Source organism: Periplaneta americana, chromosome 15 (genome assembly GCF_040183065.1).
Source record: "Periplaneta americana isolate PAMFEO1 chromosome 15, P.americana_PAMFEO1_priV1, whole genome shotgun sequence".
Lineage (NCBI taxonomy): Eukaryota > Metazoa > Arthropoda > Insecta > Blattodea > Blattidae > Periplaneta > Periplaneta americana.
Window position 1 is genome coordinate 156,229,470 of NC_091131.1, and position 22,951 is coordinate 156,252,420.

Sequence of the window (22,951 nt, forward strand, 5' to 3'; positions counted from 1 at the left end):
GAAAACTACTACTTTTCCGAAAAACTTTGGATGCCAGGCATGAAAATGAGGGGTCACTCATTAAAATCCGTTCAGCCGTTTTCCCGTAATTTCCATTACCAGTTCAAATTATATATATAGACGTACTCTATACAAATCTATACGCTTTGACCGATATGTGCCAAAGTTTGCATATTTAACCTTCATAACCAGGAGAAGAACGTAGGCTACATTAAAATTCTGCAAATGGACGTTAAATTAATAAAAAGATAAAATCGTATACGATCAAACATTCATGTATAATATTACAATGTAATTTTCTGCAGTCAATTGTTCTTGATTATTGTCTGTTATATTCAACATCGACTTTCACGAGGCCATGGAAATTATAACACGAAATTAAATAACATTGTTGATACACATCATGAAGGCTAAAACTAGATAATGCATGCAATAAATATCTTTACTCAGCCCAGGAACATGTTATGAATTTCTCAACGCAGTTGTATATAGTGAGCAGACTGTGTTTTATCCAACTGAATTCTTGAATTCTTTGAAACAACAAGGATTGCTACCATATAATTTAATACTTAATATTGAATCACCAATAGTACTATTGTGAAATACTGATCCACCAAAATTATGCAATGAAACAAGAATTTTTTTTTCATAAGTGTATATTATTTTTGGGAGTGTTTTTTGTAAGTAATTTTATGAGGTTGTTATTGATATGCTGATAAATTATTTGTACGAGTAATAAAGACTCATTCAGAACGTAGTAATAGAAGTGACAATATTGACTGGCAAAACGAAAGAAGATGTTTTTATCCACGCATTGTTATGATACCCACTAACATGCGTTTCGTTTTTAAGTAACAGCAATTTTAGTGCGACTAGCATTTGTAATGGCCATATTAAAATTAAGCGCAAGGACAGTCGCTCAAAGTTGCAGACATTAACTTAAAAACTCCGCGTTTTTCACATTCTCAACTATATTTTATACAAAGGAGTAGGAAAAAAAAGATTTTACACACATCAAAAAGAAATCCAATGATACTTTAGTCATATTGCTAATGTAGTATGTGAATGTACGTATGCCGACTGAAAATAACACTGCCAGGTCAGATAGTAAAAATAAAAATAATATCATACGTCTCTCAAAATATTGTTGTTCATGTTCGAAAATGTGTTACTGCGAAATTCTAACTGTATAATCACGTTGCCAATGTAGTATGTTATGCGTTGTGGAAATAATCTCTTAAATTATATAAAAAAAAACTGGTATACGTCTCTCAGAATATGACTTATTGTGAGTTGATATTGTATCTGTATTCTGTGTATGAAATAAGAATTAATGTAGGCCTAATATGTTCTGAATTTGTGAGATATATGCCTACGTGAATCAACGTCGGTTAGTGAAACCATCGGTTAAAATTGTCACCTAATCCTTGATTAAGCATTTTTACGGTGGATCGACCTCGGTTACGACTTAAATATGAGGTTAACCACAGTAATCTCTAACCGGCCAAATATGAGCGGTTAAAGGAGATAACCAGCGATTAGTAGAGCAAGTAAAGCAAAATGGCTGCCATAACCACAGGTGATTATTTCGAAGACGATTATTATTGTGCAGTACTTGAATTACTTGGATAGAGCGTTAGCGTGAAGGTTCTTTAGTGGAAAGAGAGAATTCTTACGAGGAATTAGGTGACAGAAAATTTCAGGAGGGATTTCGTTTATCAAAATCTACCAATGTATTACTTGAAATAACACAAGAACAATCATATTTCTACGGATCGGCTGCTTATATTACGATTCTATGTAACTGTTATTTTCTGGATTTTAAGAGGGAATACTCGAATACCGGTATCTCTTTCTCTATGTCACTGGCTGAACAAAGAGAGGTTATGGATGGATCTTAGGATAATGCACAATTCCCTGGTGTAAATGGGGTCCAAGATCGTACACACATTCCTACCAATCTTCTGCATCCTTTTCCTTTATGGATATTCCATCTTTTTTATATAATACATTTAAATCTAATAATTAAGTCTATCGATACTTCAACCTAACATTGGGATATAATCATTTTTGGATTCAATTTTCCATTTTGTACGATTTTAACCTAACAGTACTGAAAAACAAAGAAATGGAACTCACAAATATAACAGCGCCCAAAGGCAAACAAATGCAACGCGAAAATGTAGGATACGTTCATTTCGATGTAGAACATAGTGAGCGCAGTCGTTTTTAGACGTTGACTATTATATTTGCAGCGGTATGGATGCTTTCCTTTAGTCATTTTGTAGAAACAATGTACCATCATAGACTTTACTCTGGTTAAATGAGGTGTCAGCTAGCCATGTTTTAGTAATCGGCGATTATGAATGGTGCACATAAATTTCATTTTAACCAAGGCTACTGTTTAACCGTCGTTTCGTAATCTATGGTTACTGCGTTTTTAATCAATGTTGATGCACTTCGCCAATAGTTTCTCAAGTCATATTAAAAAAATAGGCAAGCAGAAGTCAAGGGGTAAAAAATCTTCCAATTTAAATTAAATGATATGTATGTATATATTGATTCTTTGGTACGATCGAAAAGTCTAACAACCAGTTTAATTAAAAAAAAGAAGCAAAAAAGAACAACTCGGGCATCGCCGGGTGCTTTCAGCTAGTGAAAAAAAAGTGAGGAGTCCACAGATATAACGAAGAAGAGAAATCACGAATCATATAACGTAACTGTTATGATGTTTTCCTCAGCCAACAGTAATTATTTTAAAATGAAAGGCTTTCATCGTATCATGTGGACCTAATAGTGAAGTGAGAATTTAAATACGATTGGTAAAGTTCTCAAAATATGATATTCGGCAGCTATTATTTCTTAATCAGTACTTTCACGGCAAGACAAACGTGACAATAGCGTTGTTTTGGAGTCTGTACTAACATAGCCATCAATGGTTAGACGACTTACAACTTTTATTTGATAAGCTGATAAGGGATGAGAATATTGAGTGAAGAATACATGTGAGGGTCTTGAGGTTGTAAGGGAAGGAAGAAAGCAACTATTTGTAAGGCGAAAAAATTTTCTGGAAAAATATATAATGGCGAATTTTCCATCTCACGTTACAATATTATGTTAATTACTTACGTTAATAAATCTTTACATCTGATATAAAGGAAATGCCCTCGCTTCACAGCTTGTGATGTACTCTTTTAACTCATTTCAGTAACGCTCCCAACTTGCTTATACTTGCTCTCAACGTTTTCCAAATAAACTTTATGTAAATTTAAATTCAAGCTTAATTTATCCAATTTATTAATAATAATGTGAATTTATATTAACATACAGCAAGGAAATGATTCCAGTGTAAAAGCCTCACAATGTCCTATTGCATGTAATTGGGAGTAAAATATTTTCTTTAACATTTGTTCACCAATGATCCCAATAATGCTTGACGAACAATGAAAGAGTATTACTTTGAAATAATCAGTACCTACTACGTAAAATGAAATACTGTGTTCGTTTTTTGTTGTTTCGAAATTCCTACAATATTTATATTTTCTTAAAATACTGTATACAAATCATGTAAATAAATGATTCTTTACAAACGACTGCTTTGTGAATTGTAACTGAGTAAGTCTATTGTTTCTTGTGTTACAATTGTCAAATATAGGCACTGACAATAATTGTGTTTTTGTCCTTCTGCTAAGTGTGTTTATATTGTCCAAATGTCAATTTAATTGAACACTAGAAGCGCTGAGTAGCTTCTTGTACATCCCTCCCGCTAAGAACTGGTAAGAGCAACGCTTGAATGACGCAATCTGCACAGACCGGCGTTCCGCGCACATACACTGCACATTCAGTGTCTGATTTCTGGCATGCTGCTATATAGCTTCGCTTCGTATGGAGAGAAATTCCGAGCCAACGGTGCTACTCTCCCCGCACGCTCCGGTACTGTGTGTGTGTGTGTGTGTAAGTCGGTGAACAACAGGAATAGTAAAAATCCATGGCGCTACAGCCCTTTGCAGGGCCAAGACCGACCAGCCGGCTGCTGGCCTCACGTCCACATGCCGAAGCAGAGATGAACGATGATCCAACCAGAATGGAGATATCGTGTGGTTAGCACGATGATCCATCGGCCATTATAGGTGGTTTGCTACCCAAGTGCGTCACGATGATGGGTGGGCACCGGTCCCATACACTGGTCGAAATTTCATGAGAAAATTTCTTCTCCCATGAGGACTCGAACCAGCGCGCATTCCTTAACGCGAGAACTAGGCGGGATGTACAAAATACAAAATCAATAACAAAATTATTTGGCATTCATATCCACAAATGTAAGCCTTTTGTGTGACACAATAAAAAAAACTAGAAACCCCCTTTGCGAAATAGTATGCACGCCAGCTACGGTCATGAGTTCACATCCTTCGTGTAATAGTAATATTTTTCCATTGTCAGTATGACGCTCCACAATGTGTTGATTCAGGATCCGCCTCATGTCAGTTTGGTGTCAGGTCGAGATGAGTATGAACACATTAGGCCAAGCATGCCAAAACCCTGCACATTGTGCAGTCGCGCACATTGTGCAACTGTGTCTGTGCGATGTGCACTCTCTATTCCCCTACCTGGAGGGAGTGAATCGCCTTGGAGGGGAACGCGACAGGGCTATACAATACCTGCAGCAGCTTTTGTTTCAGTAACACAGTTTCAGTACGAGTGCCGATTTGGCTGTGTCTGTGAATGAGTTATGATAAATAAAGTGAGGAGTTCACAGATAACGGAGAAGAGAAATTACGAATCATATAACATAATTGTTATAAAGTTTTCCTCAGCCAACAATAATAATTATTTTAAAATGAAAGGCTTTCATCAGCCTATGTCGAGGTAATGGTGTTGTGAGGTGACAATTTAGATCAGATTAGTAAAGTTCTCAGAATATGACATTGCCAGCGCTTATTTCTTAATCAGTACTCTCACGGCAAAACGTACTTGACAATGGCGTTGTTTTGGAGTCTGTACTAACACAGCCATCAAAGATTAGACGACTTACGACTTTCATTTCATAAACTGGTAAGTGATGAGAATATAGTGAGGAATACATGTGAGGCTCTTGAGGTTGTAAGGAGAGAAGAAAACAACTATTTGGAAGGCGGAAAATTTTTCTGGAAAAATATATAATGGCAAATTTTCCATCTCACGTCACAATATTAATTCAATATACTTATATTAATAAATCTTTAAATCTGACATAAAGAGAATGTCGTCGCTTCACAGCTTGAGAACTACACTTTTAATTTCTTTAAGTAACGCTCCCAACTTGTCGATACTTGCTCTCAACGTTTTCAAAGAAACTATATGTGAATTTAAAATCTAAGCTTAATTTATATTGACATACAGCAAAGAAATGATTTCAGTGTAAGAACTTCACAATGTCCTACTGCATGTAATTAATTGGGAGTATAATATTTTCTTCAACATTTGTGTACCAATGGTCACAGTAAATAATAATGCTTGACGAACAATGAAAGAGTAGGGTCTATTACTTTAAAATAATTAGTACCTACTACGTAAAATGAAATACTTGTTCGTTTCTTGTTGTTTCGAAATTACTGCAATTTTTTTTTCTTCAAATAGTCTATAAAAATCATATTAATAAATTATGCTTTACAAACCACTACTTTGTGAAGTATAACTGAGTAAGCCTAAAGTTTCTTGTATTACAATTGTCAAATACAGACACTGATAATAACCGTGTTTTTTTTTCTTCTGCTAAGTGTGTTTATAATGTCCAAATGTCTATTTAATCCAAACCTAGAAGCGCAGAATAGATTATTGTACACCCCTCCAGCTAAGAACGGGTAAGAGCAACGCTTGAATGATGCAACCTGCACAGACCGGCGATCCGCGCACACAACTGGACATTTAGGGTCGATTTCTAAAACACGAACGAAATCGTGGTTCCAAACCTCGGCTTTTAAACCGCGATCGAAATCTGAATCCTTATGCGATTTCTAAAACGAAGTAGAGACGCGGCTTGAGAAGAAACCGAGGTTCGTGTGTTTTATATATTGCAACGCAGCTAAGAATCGATTTTTATTCTTGTAAACAGTCGATATTAGAAGGAAATGAACATCGGGATTAATATTTTTATTGAATTCCAGTAAGTCACATTCTTTTGTTCTCAGCTAAGGTATTGTTATAATTTCTAATTTAGAGAATATATGTACGTTTAAAATACTAGCATTAATTATAGGGAACTGATTTTTAGATACCAGAATTATATTTCCTAAATAATTAGCACAATTCGAACGTTTATGTTGTAGTTTATCATTTGTTCATAGCTACTGCCAACATTAACTACGGTACCTGAAAAGCCGGGTCTAACGAATCAATAACCTAAATATTAACTGGATTAAAGTTGCAATTGAAACTAAAATATTATATGGTTCTATTTTCACATATAATAGGGTACTACGTGGAAAACCCCAGTAGCATAATACTATAATAAGAAGACAAAGTCACGCTTGCTTCATACATATTCGTGAAGGCCCACATCATATTCGAGTATTAAATAAAATGTCCAGAACTACTGTAAAGACTAAGAATTAAGTTGCATCGTCTTACAGTCATAAAGGTGTAATTAGTATAAAATAGTAGGCCTATATCTTACTTCCTTCAAAGCAACAAGAAGGTGTAAAAACTTGTCAACCTGGCGCCTCTTGCATTTCGTTCCAGATTATTATTTAGCATTCTTGCTAAATTTTGCGTTGATTCCTTCGAAAATCGAAAATATTCGCATGAAATTATCGTCGTTATATAGTTACAAAGGATTATTCCTGTCTTTCATCACTCTAATCCGAGATTTAATATTTGTAATCACAAATTTTCCTTTCATAGTCATCCAGCTGATCTACTGCCTCCATCTTGCATACATGAAGCCTTGGTTTTAAACCTGCCCCAGCCGTGGTCTCTGCTTCAGACCATGGTTTCGAGCCATGGTTCAGAAAAATGAAAAAGACCTCGTTTTATAAATCCAAACGTGGTTTAAAGCCATGGTCGTGGTCTAGACCTCGTTTTAGAAATCGACCCTTAGAGTCTGATTTCTGAAATGCTTGCATTAGGCAAACATTTCGTAAAGAATCTAACCTCATTTCCTGGACGAGCGATTGTAATACTGTGCTGCGGTAATAATCAATGCAGCAGGGGACTGTGAACAATGCATCAAAATCAGTCCTAAGATATTCGGGCCGACTCTCAGTTCAACAGCACGTGCACATTATCACTGCTGCAAATAGGTCATGTTTCGTGCAAGGTTTTACAGCAATGTCTAACTTGTGATAAAAGGAATTAGGTCCTACTGCATGTTTACTCACTTGTTAAACAAGTTTCGGATAAGCGGTATTTAGATAACAGACTGAGATACATAATGGGCAGTCTGTTCTGTCGTGATATTTCCTTCACTTTGAACAGACTCAATATTATATTTACGTTGCATTCTTCAGAACTCCTTTTCATGTTTATAGTTGATCAGCTGAGCGAAAGTTAAGCAATAATGCTGCTCTGAATAAAAGCCAAATTCCTTCAGCAATTGTGCAACTCGTTACACAAATACACTTGCATGGATTAAAAGAGGATGACGATAATCAGAGCAATGTAAAGCCAGAAGAAATTGTTAAACTGGCCTCAGGACAAATCTTTTGGCGACCAGGGGCCGTTTCACAATCCTTACAAATTACAAATTAACGATTTACAAATAACAAGTAAAAGATTACAAATGCTTGTAAATTGTGTTTCACAATGCTATTTTATTAGTTTGTAAAGTCTGACGAACTTTACAAAATCAGCTAAAGAAATTTGCAAATACGCATTATTGGTTACACACGATCGCCAACGACAGTTTACAAAAATCGCTAAGGAGCAGAGCTAAAGTCGCTGTATTTTTACTACTATCGATACATATGTTTATATTTTGTACTGAAATAGATTATTCTAAGCTTGCTGATTCATATTTCATCAACAGAAAATATAAAGTATTGTTTAAAAAATTAAAAGTATTTAGATTTTTATATATTGGCGACAATGGAGTTTCATGTGATGTGATTGGTCGAGTATACCAATACGTCTATTACTTGAATGACCAAAGTTAGCACAAAATTCAATCAAATAAGTAAATAACAGATTTGGTCCACGTACAAATATGCAATTGATAAAATAATTACGATGTCTAACCACAAAATCAGGTTAATTTTTTGTGTTGATCCGTCAGTATTTATTAATGTTGCAACCATAACCTCGCAAACATTAGTGATCCCATCAGCAGCATAAAATTTCTGAGCTATAGGAAATAACATTTTGGTGATCAAAAACCTGCCCCGAATTTAACTCTTTTAACAACATCAACTACCCTGTGGGCACTTTTGCACACTGACATCTTAGAAATTCCGTGCTTATCTGCTAATCCACGGAATTGACAGCTAGTATGCATCCAATGCAAAACAATACAGTTCTCGCATTGAGGTTAGGGGCTACGGCATCACTTTTCTCTTTTGGATGTTGCATATATGATGTCCCATATCTTGTAGGAGAGAGTCCAGCGAAACGGGACTCGAAACGACTTGAGAATACCGCGTAAGTAGTGTCGCTATTGCATTATTGAATGATTTATTTTTGGTGCAGGGAACTTCTTTATTAAGTGCGAGTATTTATTAAATACAGTCTTCGTATATAAATACTTACGCGGTATTCTGAAGTATAGCGCGGGACTCATTCGAAACCTTTCATTAAATTTATACAATGATACGAACGTGTTATTAATTCTTGCCCGGAGAATTTTACGTATACGTCTTAGTTTGATTAGGCCTAAATTCAATATCTTCGTCTGAGTCATTAGAACTCCTTAATAACATCAAAACTGCTTTAGTTTAATTCTTAATATTATCCAGTTACTCAAAAATTAATTTAATAAGTATTTCTTTATTGTATTTATTCATAATTTGTTGCAATATCAAACTTTACACATCTCAGAGGTATTGTAGAAAATGTGCTAATTTTACAAGTAAAATTTACACGCTTGTAAAATTACTCTTCATTGTGAAACAGAATACTTGTAAAGTGAGCAAAATTAATTTGTAAAGATTTCATTTCCTTTGTAAAGTTCAACATTACAAACAAATATTGTGAAACAGAAATTTACAATTTACAAGCAAAGTTTACAATTTACAAAGATTGTAAAAATTGTGAAACAGGCCCCAGAAACTGCAGTCCCTATCTCCCTCGTTTCTTCCTCTTGCAGACCTGACTCCAATAGGACTACTCGTTAAGAGAACAACATATTTTGTTTCTTGTGGTATATACATGGGACAGTCAGCGAGTTACGAACTGAAGTAGTAGTAGTACTTATATAACCTGGTAGAGATAAGACCATCAGGCCTCCTCTTCCCTACTACAAGGGAATTACAACTAGAATACGAAGAATACAATTAAAATTATAATTAATATTACATTTACAATTACAATTACAATAAAAATCGAAGTTCGAGAGGATTACCTGATTAGTAAAGGCTAGGCAAATTATTGTAGAAGTTAAGTATTATATATATATGTGTGTGTGTGTGTGTGTGTGTGTGTGTGTGTGTGTGTGTGTCTTAGTGAAACTTACAGCAGAGTCCGTATAGACCAGTTTCTATCTGATGCTATTCCAATTCACTGTGGGCTAAAGCAAGGGGATGCACTATCACCTCTACTTTTTAACGTCACTCTAGAATATTCCATTAGGACAGTACAGGATAACACAGAGGGTTTGGAATTGAACGGGTTACATCAGCTTCTTGTTTATGCGGATGACGTGAATATGTCAGGAGAAAATTCACAAACGATTAGGGAAAACGCAGAAAATTTTACTTGAAGCAAGTAAAGTGATAGCGTTGGAAGTAAATCCTGAAAAGACTAAGTATATGATTATGTCTCGTAACCAGAATATTATACAAAATGAAACTATAAAAATGGGAGATTTATCCTTCGAAGACGTGGAAAAATTCAAATATCTTGGAGCAACAGTAACAAATCTAAATGACACTCGGAAGGAAATTAAACGCAGAATAAATATGGGAAATTCCTGTTATTATTCGATTGAGAAGCTTTTGTCATCTAGTCTGCTGTCAAAAAATCTGAAAATTGGAATTTATAAAACAGTTATACTACCGGTTGTTCTGTATGGTTGTGAAACTTGGACTCTCAGTTTGAGGGAGGAACAGAGATTAAGGTTGTTTGAGAATAAGGTTCTTAGAGAAAATATTTGGGGCTAAGAAGGATGAAGTTACAGGAGAATGGAAAAAGTTACACAACGCAGAGCTGCACGCATTGTATTCTTCAAATGACATAATTAGGAACATTAAATCCAGACGTTTGAGATGGGCAGGGCATGTAGCACGTATGAGCGAATCCAGAAATGCATATAGAGTGTCAGTTGGGAGGCCGGAGGGAAAAAGATCTTTGGGGAGGCTGAGACGTAGATGGGAAGATAATATTAAAATGGATTTGAGGGAGGTGGGATATGATGGCAGAGACTGGATTATCTTGCTCAGGATAGGGACCGATGATGGGCTTATGTGAGGGCGGCAATGAACCTCCGGGCTCCTTAAAAGCCAGTAAGTAAGTAAGTAAGTAAGTAAGTAAGTAAGTATATATACACTATACGTCAAAAGTTTTCGATCAGCTATGAAAACAACTACATACTTTATTTCAATGTACAAACACATCGGAAAAACTAAATAGACCAACAAAATAAATATTTTTTTTCTCTCTCTAGCATTCAAAAAGAATATTCAAAACGAAATCCCTGTTTTAACCACAAATCCATAGTTGTGATAGGTGACTGAAAACTTTTGACCGGTAGTATATGTGTGTGTGTGTCTATATATATATATATATATATATATATATATATATATATTACTGAAGTACAAAGTGTGGGTTCGAGTATAAATGGCTCAGCAGTTCGAATTTGAATTTCGTCCTGATCATTTCTATTTGGCCTATGTATATTTAGTAGTTGTTCAAAATAGTTTTTCCATCTGTTCAGGATTGAATGAGCGTCTGCAAGCAAGTCACCATTCTCATCCTTGATCACGTTTACCCTTGCCTGATATCCATTCTTGAATTCCTTTATGCCCTTACATAAATTTGTAATGTTTTTAGTTTTACTATTTGTTTTTCCTTCAAGTAATCTCTTTTTTTTATTCCTAAGTGTACGATTTGGTTCCCGTCTTTTATTGAAATAATTATCTCTATTCGCCTCAACTGGATCCTGTAAGAATTTCAATTTTGCCTGTTTCCTTCTTTCTACTACCATGCAACAATCTTCATCATACCACGGTTTCTTTTTCTTAGTTTCATAATAACCTATGCTCTGTTCAGCTGCAATTTTGATATTATCTCGGATATTTTCCCACATGCTATTAACATCTAACTCTTCCTCAACTTCGTCGGAACTTGCTAATAAGGCAAACCTATTTGTAATTTCGACCTGATAATGTTGCTTAGTTTCCTCAAGAGTCGATAATCTCAAAATGAATTTAGACCTAAATGGAGGTGTATCATTATTAAAATATGCCTTCATATGTAGTTTGGGAAGTCGTTCACAGATAGCTTCACCTTGAGAATTTACTATTTTTTTCCAGACTCTGGAACATCTTAAACGAGAAGTCAGTCCATCGCATTACAAAACTGGAAGTTTTATTACAACTGACATTCGTATTATAGCCTATACAATACGAGTTCAACACTTCTAGTAAAGATAATCAATTGGATTGCAATAAACCATATTTAGAACACAGTGGGGAAGTACTCAACGTCTGCAACACCTAACATCCCACGGTTCTCCTCCAACGCTTCGTTCAGACAGTCGGCTTTCTTGAGAACAGCTCAAAATCCGCTTAATGTCAATATCTCACACGCTTTACTCGTCGAGAATGAAAATGTTTCCTTGTGACAGGATTATTCACACGAGACTCTTCCGTTCTGAAAGCATCTGGATTTGCCTCAAACATGACATACGGTAATTAATATCGCATTTAAAGACAAGATCTACTCACATTGGGCTCCTCTCATCCGGGATGTCCCTGTTGCTAGGCAGCTTGTCGCTGGCTTGCTGGTTGAACTTGTTCCTAAGGTAAGGATCCTCGCCCGCCTTCAGCCCGCCCTTCTCAACGTAGCCTCTCTCGTCGAAGTAATTCCACTTGACCCGGGGGTCTCCGTCCGTAGCCGCAACGGACGCTTGCGGCGGGGACATGGCGGCAGGAACAGAGTCCTCCAGAAGGACCGTAGCCGATTCCTTCAGACGCAATGCGCGATTTTCCTCAGGAATCTGAAAATCAAGAATGGTTTCTTGTTTAAGTACAGTATATTTTCCGTACATAGGTCTATTCTTAGTCATATCTAATGTTCAAGGCTTTGGGAAATATTTGAGGGACATAGTATAGCTCCGTATATTTAGATCTTTATACGTTTTGAAGTAAGACCTAAACATATATGGCAACAAAGAACTGGCAATTATTCATAAGATAGGTCCAGATCTACTCTACGAATTTTACAACAGAAGTAATTTGACGAAAGATCAATGAACAATAAACAAAATTCAAACAATAACAGTCCTACAAACATAAAAGAGAAATAATAATTTTTATCGACGAGTCATGCAAGAAAGAAACAGACAACTGTTAGCATTTAAAAACAATAATATGGCATTGTTACTACAATTCCTAAAGGGGTATGTGGAATATTATAAAAGAAATGTAACAATTGAAACAAATCTACTGTATGTCAATATATTTAGTTATAGATTAACTTTCATTACTGTATTTACATTTTTTGTTCCAAATAACACCAGGAATCACCTCCATAAACCGGGGGAAAACCTCGTGATACACCCTGTATATACATAAGCAGTGTATCTTTGAGACATGGAACAAATAAAAAGTTATACAAAAATAAACATACATAACAAGCAGAGTAATTCAACGTACAAACATAAACAATTCGTTACTTAAATAATGGTATGAATATAAATACATTTGATTAATTCTGTTCAGACACTTCTTCTTGACCCTTCAAAGCATTAAGATAATTGAAGACCTCCCCGGAATAAGGATGTATCCAACAAGACTCTAAATCATGTTTGTTTCAGGGGAAAGGACAGGCGATGACGAAGACGACTACTACCAGTACTACCGAAACCCCAGAGCAAAGACTTTTTGTTTAGAAATATACCACTCCTCCTGTTCTACACAGTAGGTCTAAGTCTCGATCGACTTTATTTGAACTATTTATTCTGATAATTTCAGTAGAAGCAATCTATTGCAGTTGATAGATAAATACGGAATATTAAACTTTTCAAAGCAGTTTATGAAATTGTCGTATTTAACATACTTCTGCATGAGAGAATCACAAACTTAATATATTTTTGTCCATGATCGCCCCCGAATCCTGTGTTGCAGGGTTCAAAACCGATTGAATAAGGATTGTGAAAATCCTTAGCATGTCTTCCTTTAGCTGGAAGGTCTGCGTCATTAACATACGACACTAAAAGAATCCTAACCTTGGATGAGAAGGTCCCATGCAGTATTAATGACTATTTCTGGTCTAAGTACGAGTAAAAATTCAAGGTGTCCGCATTCGTGGCCTGATATTATTCCTATAATGTATAGAAACATTCATGCTACATGAACAACGTGACGTTACTGGTAGCGCAATTGGTTCATGGCTGTACAACAGAGTTATCGAATGTGAGCGAAGGAAAGAGAGTTCTACGTTCTTTGCGTTCCTTTGTGTGAGTGCTTCTCATATCCAATGTGTCTTCAAGGTGCCCCGTTAAATACACAGAGTGGAAGTGAAATAACCTTGCAGATTTTCAGAGCGAATAGCTCATGTTGTATGTAACAAAAACTATAAGCCTTATACAGGGACATCATTTTACTTTTACTTGCATTTTTATTGTACCTGCATTTCTGAATGTACTTCATTCCCACCCCTTCACTAATGTCCTTGCTCCCGTCAGACACACAAACTTACGGCCGCTGTTGCATTCGAAGTCTTCAAGCAGTGAAGATAATTGAAGACCTCCCCGGAATAAGGATGTATCCAACAAGACTCTAAATCATGTTTGTTTCAGGGGAAAGGACAGGCGATGACGAAGACGACTACTACCAGTACTACCGAAACCCCAGAGCAAAGACTTTTTGTTTAGAAATATACCACTCCTCCTGTTCTACACAGTAGGTCTAAGTCTCGATCGACTTTATTTGAACTATTTATTCTGATAATTTCAGTAGAAGCAATCTATTGCAGTTGATAGATAAATACGGAATATTAAACTTTTCAAAGCAGTTTATGAAATTGTCGTATTTAACATACTTCTGCATGAGAGAATCACAAACTTAATATATTTTTGTCCATGATCGCCCCCGAATCCTGTGTTGCAGGGTTCAAAACCGATTGAATAAGGATTGTGAAAATCCTTAGCATGTCTTCCTTTAGCTGGAAGGTCTGCGTCATTAACATACGACACTAAAAGAATCCTAACCTTGGATGAGAAGGTCCCATGCAGTATTAATGACTATTTCTGGTCTAAGTACGAGTAAAAATTCAAGGTGTCCGCATTCGTGGCCTGATATTATTCCTATAATGTATAGAAACATTCATGCTACATGAACAACGTGACGTTACTGGTAGCGCAATTGGTTCATGGCTGTACAACAGAGTTATCGAATGTGAGCGAAGGAAAGAGAGTTCTACGTTCTTTGCGTTCCTTTGTGTGAGTGCTTCTCATATCCAATGTGTCTTCAAGGTGCCCCGTTAAATACACAGAGTGGAAGTGAAATAACCTTGCAGATTTTCAGAGCGAATAGCTCATGTTGTATGTAACAAAAACTATAAGCCTTATACAGGGACATCATTTTACTTTTACTTGCATTTTTATTGTACCTGCATTTCTGAATGTACTTCATTCCCACCCCTTCACTAATGTCCTTGCTCCCGTCAGACACACAAACTTACGGCCGCTGTTGCATTCGAAGTCTTCAAGCAGTGAAGTAAACACTGCAGTGTATAGTGTGTTTCAGAAATATGGTTGCGTTTTCCATAGAAGAAAGAACCTATATTAATAATATCGTACTAAAAAATTATATTCAAGAAACGATAAATTCAATTTCAGAGAATATGCTTCAAAATGTTTTTAATGATATGCATAAAGAATTGAAGCCTGCATTGTAATGAACGGCAACCATTTTCAGCAACTTGTTTAAAAATTCAGATTAGCTTATTTTGAATTGAGGTGGCTAGAAGCAAAGGAATGCTAGTGACATTTGTAATAACATGCGTTAAGTGCATCCAGCGTAAGCTAAAGTATCTAAAATCTTAGTGGCAAAGGGATATTTTAATCTCATCACACATTAAAATTTAAATAAAAATTTCACTGATTTTACGAAAGCTTAAATATTTAAACTCCATTTTCTCAAAAGTAACTTAAGTGCACTTACAGCACTTACTTATGAGCCCTCAATTTAAATGCACTCTCTATATTGTATGTTAACACCAATAATTAATATGCTAAATAAAGTAGACATTACATAACGAACATAGCCGCCTGAAAAGTTGAGTTTTTGAAAAAAAAAATGTTACTACTCCACTGTATTTTGATAAATTGCATAAAAGTGATGATCAAATTGAAAATCGTAATATCGTATTTCCCTACAACATAAATGGATACACTACTTTTCTCTCCTCCTATAGCTAGTAAAATGATTTGTTTACATATTGCACTAGTAACATCAAACTCCTGTAATGGAAGGGGGCAACAGTGTTTCCGAGTATAGCCAGGTTAATGTTAAAAATGTTGGTAAAAATAAAGTGATGTCCCTGTATCATATTGGTGGGAAATTCATAGTTTTTTTTCCCCCCAAATGTTTAACATTCTCTTATTCGGTAATTATTACGAGCAGGATCGTGATTTTTGTCCATATCGATAGGGAACCTAATAAAGAATAATTTATCCCTCTGGCGTATTTCAATAGCTCACATTCTGGGAGCCTGTCCTCATGGAGTACTGAGAAATAGTCGTCACCACAAGATTCGATCCCTCCTAGCATCGGCCCTACGAGGAAAAGACTACCAAGTAGAGGGGGAGGTCCATGGCTTGTCCACAAATGGATCTACAAGGCGCGTTGACATCATCGCTATCCCGACAAGACCAACAAGCGGATTCATAATTGATCCAGCTGTAAGGATGGAAACATGAAAATCAGCCTGCTGAGGTACATCAGGAAAAATGCGACATATACGACCCCACTATACCATATTATAAGGAAAAATATCATCTAACGTCGATCGAAGTTATTGGATTACTGATTGGGGCTAAAGGGACCATCACAAAAAGATTCGCGCATTTTTGCAAGCAGTTTGGTCTAGGACAAACTCTCGTCACTGAAATATCTCTGTCTGCAGTGAAGGGATCTATAAAATCCTAAGAAACCATCTCTACACTTAAATAGATTGATCTCTTTCCTATGGCGATCTGCTCACTTAAGTTGGGTCTTGCAACTAGTGCTAATAGACGACTGTGATCACCTGATAGGAAATGGATACCGTACTAGGAAATGTTATGTTTTTTCTGGAATTAATGATCTTTTGTTTAGTCGTCTTCAATTATTTATAATTGTGTTATTTCTTTTTCTTTTCCTTCTCCATTGTTTTTTTTTCACTATAATTGTGTACCTACCATTTACTAAAAAACAACAATTTTTTGGTAAGCTTTGTCTTCTAGGCAGCCTTCACTTGGAGGAAGCTGAATAAAATAAAATTCAAAATAATGTAAGTTTAATTAAATAAACCACTAATTTCAAGCAAGTACACGATGCGAGCACATTCTAATGTCGTAGCCAGATTAGGTCATCTAGCAAAATGGTCCACAGGTGTGGAGTAACGATCAGCGCGTCTGGCTGCGAAACCAGGTGGCCCGGGTTCGAATCCCGGTTGGGGCAAGTTACCTGGTTGAGGTTTTTCCCGGGGTTTTCCCTCAACTCAATACGAGTAAATGCTGGGTAACTTTCGGTGCTGGACCCCGGACTCATTTCACCGGCATTATCACCTTCATATCATTCAGACGCTAAATAACCTAGATGTTGATACACCGTCGTAAACTAACCCAATAAAATAAATCTACCAAAATGGACCGAGTTCGTTGAAACCTGACATCTGTATTACGAGAAGGGTGTGTTAGCGGCGATGTTGCCGGACTTCTGAAACTTCAAACAATTTTCTAATTAACCGTGCATTTAATCACAAAACGTAGTATAGGTTTTCTATTCATTTCAGTGTACCCTATCGTCCATTTCAATCCGGAAGGTTATTTCACTACCACCCTGTATTTAATATTCTTGTTTCACAATTTGTTACTAGTAATTAAGAACATTGGTATTACGATTTTTACGAGATTTGATACTAATTTAAAGCAATGCTTAGTGTCCCTAAAGTCATAACTGTAACATTGGAAAGCAATGTTCAGAATTCTGGAACATCCTATAAATCTTGCTCAAGAAGCTTTGACAACTTAATATCAGGAGAGACACATTTTCCTTTTCTGGCTATGATTTGAGTTCCTTATGGTAGTGGGCGGGCATAAAATATAGATTTTCTGTCTGAAAATGTAAGAACTGATTTAACAGGCAAGAACAACTCAAGATCAATAAGATGAATACACGATGCCTTGTAAATAACACATAGGCTACTTCGCTTTATTGTACACGGTAGCTGATACATAAATATGAAATGAATTGTGCACGACCATGAATTGTGCACGACCATAGGACAAACGTTGTAATGCAGTACTGTTATAACATTATAAATGTGTGAGCAGAACGTGAGAAATAGTATTCAGTAAACTCAAGTTCTAACTTTCCGAAAGATGGAGCTGGCATATGGAGTGCTCACTTTTCTCACACACTCTTATTCTTAAGACATTGTGCCTCAAACTTTCTCCTTGTTCTAAAATATTTGTTTTGTATTGTAAAAGTCTTTATACTGTAAAATGTCTGTGAAATAGTTCAGGTTATTCTTATTCTCTTCTGTTTATTGTCATGTACAATTTAAAGTTATAGAAATCTAAAGCAGAGATATTTAATACCCCTTTGGAGGTGTGTGTGTGCCTGGGAAGCACGCTGCCATTACGTCCGTCTAGAAAAACTACACTTTCAAATAGTAAAGGAATTATCCAAATCGAATAAGTAGCTTCTGAGATTACTTCATACAAACACACAAACATTCTCTGTATATTAATTTTGATGAACATTTATATATTCCCATCATAGAATACAAATATATCCGTATGAAATAGTGTTTTAAATAAATAATACTCTTCGTTTGTTATGTGCAAGGCCGCCTGAAATAGACGGAGTCATAATATCTTTTCATTTCATTGTAGCATATTAGTCTGAGGCGGCGTTCATAAAAAGTATTGTGACAGCTGCAACGGAGTTCGAACACGCGTCCAACAGGGCGCACGGCAGACGAAACGCTGGTATGGGGAGCATCTGGATGCTGAAGGGCAGAGGGGGTGTATTACGTCAACGCGGCGAGGGGAGAGTGCGCGCGCAGCTGCTACTTGCGGAGTGAAGGGGGGAACGGACCCTCCCGAATCTTCCAGAGAAGTCCGTCCGAAGTGGAGATATCCAGATAATTCGAGAGGACACCCGTAGAAATTTCTCGTAACTATGATTTTGCTATAAAAGAAGAAACGCGAGCGAACTTGAGCAGTTTTCAGTTTATTCAGCCATTCAGTGAGTAAGCCAGAGCAAGCAAGTCAGTTCGACTCGAGTGTGCGTCCGCAACTGTGTCAGCATCCGAAGGCCTGAGTTCGAGTGCAGTGGACCGCAGTTGGAGGGACCTGAGTTCGAGTGCAGTGGACCGCAGTTGGAGGGACCTGAGTTCGAATACAGTGGACTGTCTCTGAAGGTCTGTGGTTCGAGATACTGTGAACTCGAGTGACTGAGCTAGAAGAACTGTGAACTGAGAACTGACAGTTCTGATTTGTAAATAGTGCTTTGTAAATATTAATTAAGATTAACAGTTCATTGTTGTTCGTAATAGTCCAAGTAAATTGTCATTGTCGTTTGTGGAGTGCAATAACGAACGCTGTGTTGCTGTGCGGAGAGCAAATCCCATTGTTGACGGGAGTGAAGTTAAATTGTACCGAGTGAATAGTTATTGTTGTGACAATAAATTAAATTGTTGAGTTGAAATAAATTTACAGTATTGTTATTTTAAAACTCGTGTATCTGGTTAAATATCAGTGCTATCAAAATTTTGCATAGAATAACACTTATCGGAAATCATGCTTAAAGAAACTTTTGATACGTAACATTTTTCATAAAAATCGATAATAAGAGAGATATTTCGATTTACTTAATTCAGACCCCCTTATAACCCCCATTTTAAGTAAGGTATTTTGAATTCCATATAGCATAAAATCTAAGTTAGAACGAACTTAATTTATATTCAAATTTTCATATAAATCGCTTCAACCATTATCGCGTGTAAAGGTAACAAACATCCATTTAGACAGACAGACAGACAGACAGAAATATCAAAAATGCGATTTTAAGTCTCAGGATGGTTAACTGTACACGTTAACATCAATTACACTACCTAACATGAAATTTACCTCCGTGAAGATAATACTTGAAGAATCCACTGCAAGAATGATGGATGTCACTTTCTTGTCGAAAATGAACCAAGATTGTCAATGCATAGGTTAAGAAATATAGAATGTATATGGAGAGTTATGTGGCATTAACACTGATAGTCATTGTCCAGTAATGATCGGAAAATCACAGTTAAGCTTTGAGCGCTAAGCATTTCAAACTTTCAATTGCTTCTCCTGCAAAATGTATTCCAAATGACATCCATCATTCTTGCAGTGGACTCTTCACTTGTTTTTAGTCCATTTTCACGCGTAGATTCTGAAAACAATGCTTAAAATATCACATCTCGTCACAATTTTTAGATATTTTAGACATCCTATATCGAAAACTACTTTGCGTACCACCTGGTAACACGCGTCCTGTTGGGTACCTCTGTCCTACAAGATTATTTACATACTTACAAAATATAAAGATGAAAATGTGTTATTTGTTATACCATCAGATACCGGTAATAAATCTGTATTTTCTTCTAGAAGTAGACACCGCAAAGAGATAAACCCAGGTAAAGACCGGTTTGGTATTTCTAATGGGGTTGTAAAGTAATATTATTTCCTACATAAAACGTGTTGTAACTTACGTTATTCGCATTTCTGCTTACTAAAAACAGAACCGGAAATTCGTCGGTAAATAAAAATATTTGAAGAAATAACTTATCTTATTCCTTTCAGGACAATGCATTATGTTAGTCGGAGGTTGAATTTACTGTCTGGGTGGTGATGTCGCCTACCAGTTTAAAATGCGCGCACTTCACCTGTGAAAGGAATTGTCAGTCTCATTGTGGATGTGTTGATAGTTGATAGCAGTGTAGTATATTTTGGAGTTTCTTTTTCACTTAATATATTTTTTTAGAAGTAATTGAGTGTTCTAGTGGTGCAATGCAAAGGACTAGTTCACATCGGACGTGCAGAAATAATCCGAATAATTTTTGTTACGTTTGTGAACGATTTACTTTAAAAAATCAGATGTTTCATCAACAGATTTCCATCATGGAGAAGAGATACCAATGTCTTAAGGATCCAGTAATGATGGGGGATTACTGTTGGTTTCTTGAGAGGGAGAGCAGGCAGGAGTACAAGAGAAAATCACATACTACCAACCACTTTTAAGCAAAGTTACAGGTATGTTCCCTTAAAATATGGCATAATGCATTGCATATAAAACTACACTGTATAAAAGAATTGTATTCCAATGGATACCATTCCATTGTGGAATCCTGGGAAACGAGAATGCGTATGCTTTAGCAAAGAAGGGCAGCACTGCTACTTACAGACCTGTTACTAAATCTACGTATTACTCTGTAAAAAGATTTATTAAATCTACATACTTTGACTTCACCAAACAAAATTTGATAACACAATCTCAAGGGAAAAAATGGAACTCTCTGCATCATAATCCACAGTTAATTCCCGATTTACCACGAAAATCGCCTGTAGCTGCATTTAGATTGGCAACAGGCCATGATTGTTTGGCCAAACACCTGCATAGAATTGGAATATATCAGTCCCATAACTGCCCATTGTGCAACTCAAACCAAGAAATGGATTCGGAACACCTCAAAATCTGTGCTTCAGTGGCTGACCATGATATCTTTGAAAAATATTGGAGTGCAAGAGGTCAAATGACTTTATTGTCAAACGCCTGGCATTAGAAAACAACAACAACATTTTTGAATTAATCTTAACCTAGCATGAATACATCATTATATCATAAGAATTAATCTAACATAATATTTGATCTGAAACCGCGCACATGAGATTCTAAATGTGTTTATATCTTTTCAACCTGACGTGATAGATTTCTATGGTGATTTTCAAAATCAGAGAGACTTTTACGTTAAGAATCGCCTACTTTTATCGCGGAGGTACGACAAAGTTTTTTTTTTTTGGTAGTGATACTTTGGAAAAGCAAAAATTACCAGAAACATTGGGTTACAGATTTATTATTAGTACGTATAAGATGAATCACAGGGTTTCTGTTAATTGTATGCAAAATGGCCTGCTGTGGAGAATAGACACCGGCGACTGCAGATCAATGGAAATCCTGATAAGAATAAAGTTTGTAAATGTCATTGCTACTATTCATTCATCCAGGTCCCTACAGTCCTCGAACATTGGCCTACTTCAGAAGTTCCCGCAGCCAAACACTAACACAAAAACAAGGGCGGGAGTCAGCAGGATGCCCAAGATAACACAGGCTCTCACACTAACAATGCACAAATGTCCATGCTCTGGACGGAGTTCGAATACACTATCACAACCTCCCAGCAGGGTCAAAACTGCGGCCCTCAGCTGTCACTGTTACCACCGTCCGTAGCGCGACAGCCCATGAAGGACCAAGATCGACGAGCCGACTCCTGTCTTCACGTCCACATGACTCAGCAGAGGTGAACGATCATCCAACCTGTATAGGGAGTAGCGTGTTGTCAGCGCCAGCCGTTACAGCTGGGTTTCGGAACTGGATTTCGCTATCTATGCTAGTTCCCAGTCCCAATATCATGAGGACCCTAACCAACGTGCATTCCATAGCGAGCGAGTACTAGGAATCCAGACATGATGCCTTAGAGCAGCCGTGGCGAGAACGTGACTCGCGAGACAATGTGGCTCGCAGTGATAGCTGTGCATTTCGGTTCCTTCTAACCTCTGCAAACCCCCACCCTCTCACTCACTGGAGTCAAACTCCGTTCCATTTTTATTTTTGTCTCTGACCTGCGAGTGGCATATGTCTCTCTCGAAACCATGTACGAAAGTTCCAAGTAGGATGGGAGGACGCATTTTTTTTGCTGTCAATATGATTAGAATATTAATTGTATGATTTGTTCACAAGTATTACGAGGAAAACGGTTGTGTAACATAAAACGGCATTATACTACATGTTACTGATGAAACATTAAAAAGTTAAGTGTTATTGTCATCATCATCATCATCATCATCATCATCATCATCATCTCTGTACGTCGACCCTTTTTCAGCAGATGTACGAATAATGCGGTTAGCTCTTCAATTTGAACTCACTGATTTACTATGTGATGTCAAATGAAAGCTAGATGTAAGGACTTGACAAATGTTGAACTTTCAAATCTTTGCCAAAAAATAAATATCCGAAGCTTCGTTCTTTCGCTTGCTCTGTTAAGCCATGTTCGCTACAACTTACGTTTGTGAAAAATTATTTTCAACAATGAAAATAGTAAAAACCAAAGTTAAATCACGACTGAGAGACAA

General features: G+C 36.6%; 1 protein-coding gene across 1 annotated transcript in view; it reads right to left on the reverse strand.

Moving 5' to 3' along the window:
• Positions 1-12,367, reverse strand: part of Pgant2 (polypeptide N-acetylgalactosaminyltransferase 2) — a 375,458-nt gene extending 363,091 nt beyond the window's left edge. Inside the window, exon 1 of the mRNA XM_069848414.1 lies at positions 12,075-12,367. Within this exon, the coding sequence (XP_069704515.1) occupies positions 12,075-12,271 (197 nt within the window). The 5' untranslated portion in view covers positions 12,272-12,367. The remainder of the gene's footprint in view (positions 1-12,074) is intronic.
• Between the last annotated feature and the right edge of the window lie 10,584 nt (positions 12,368-22,951).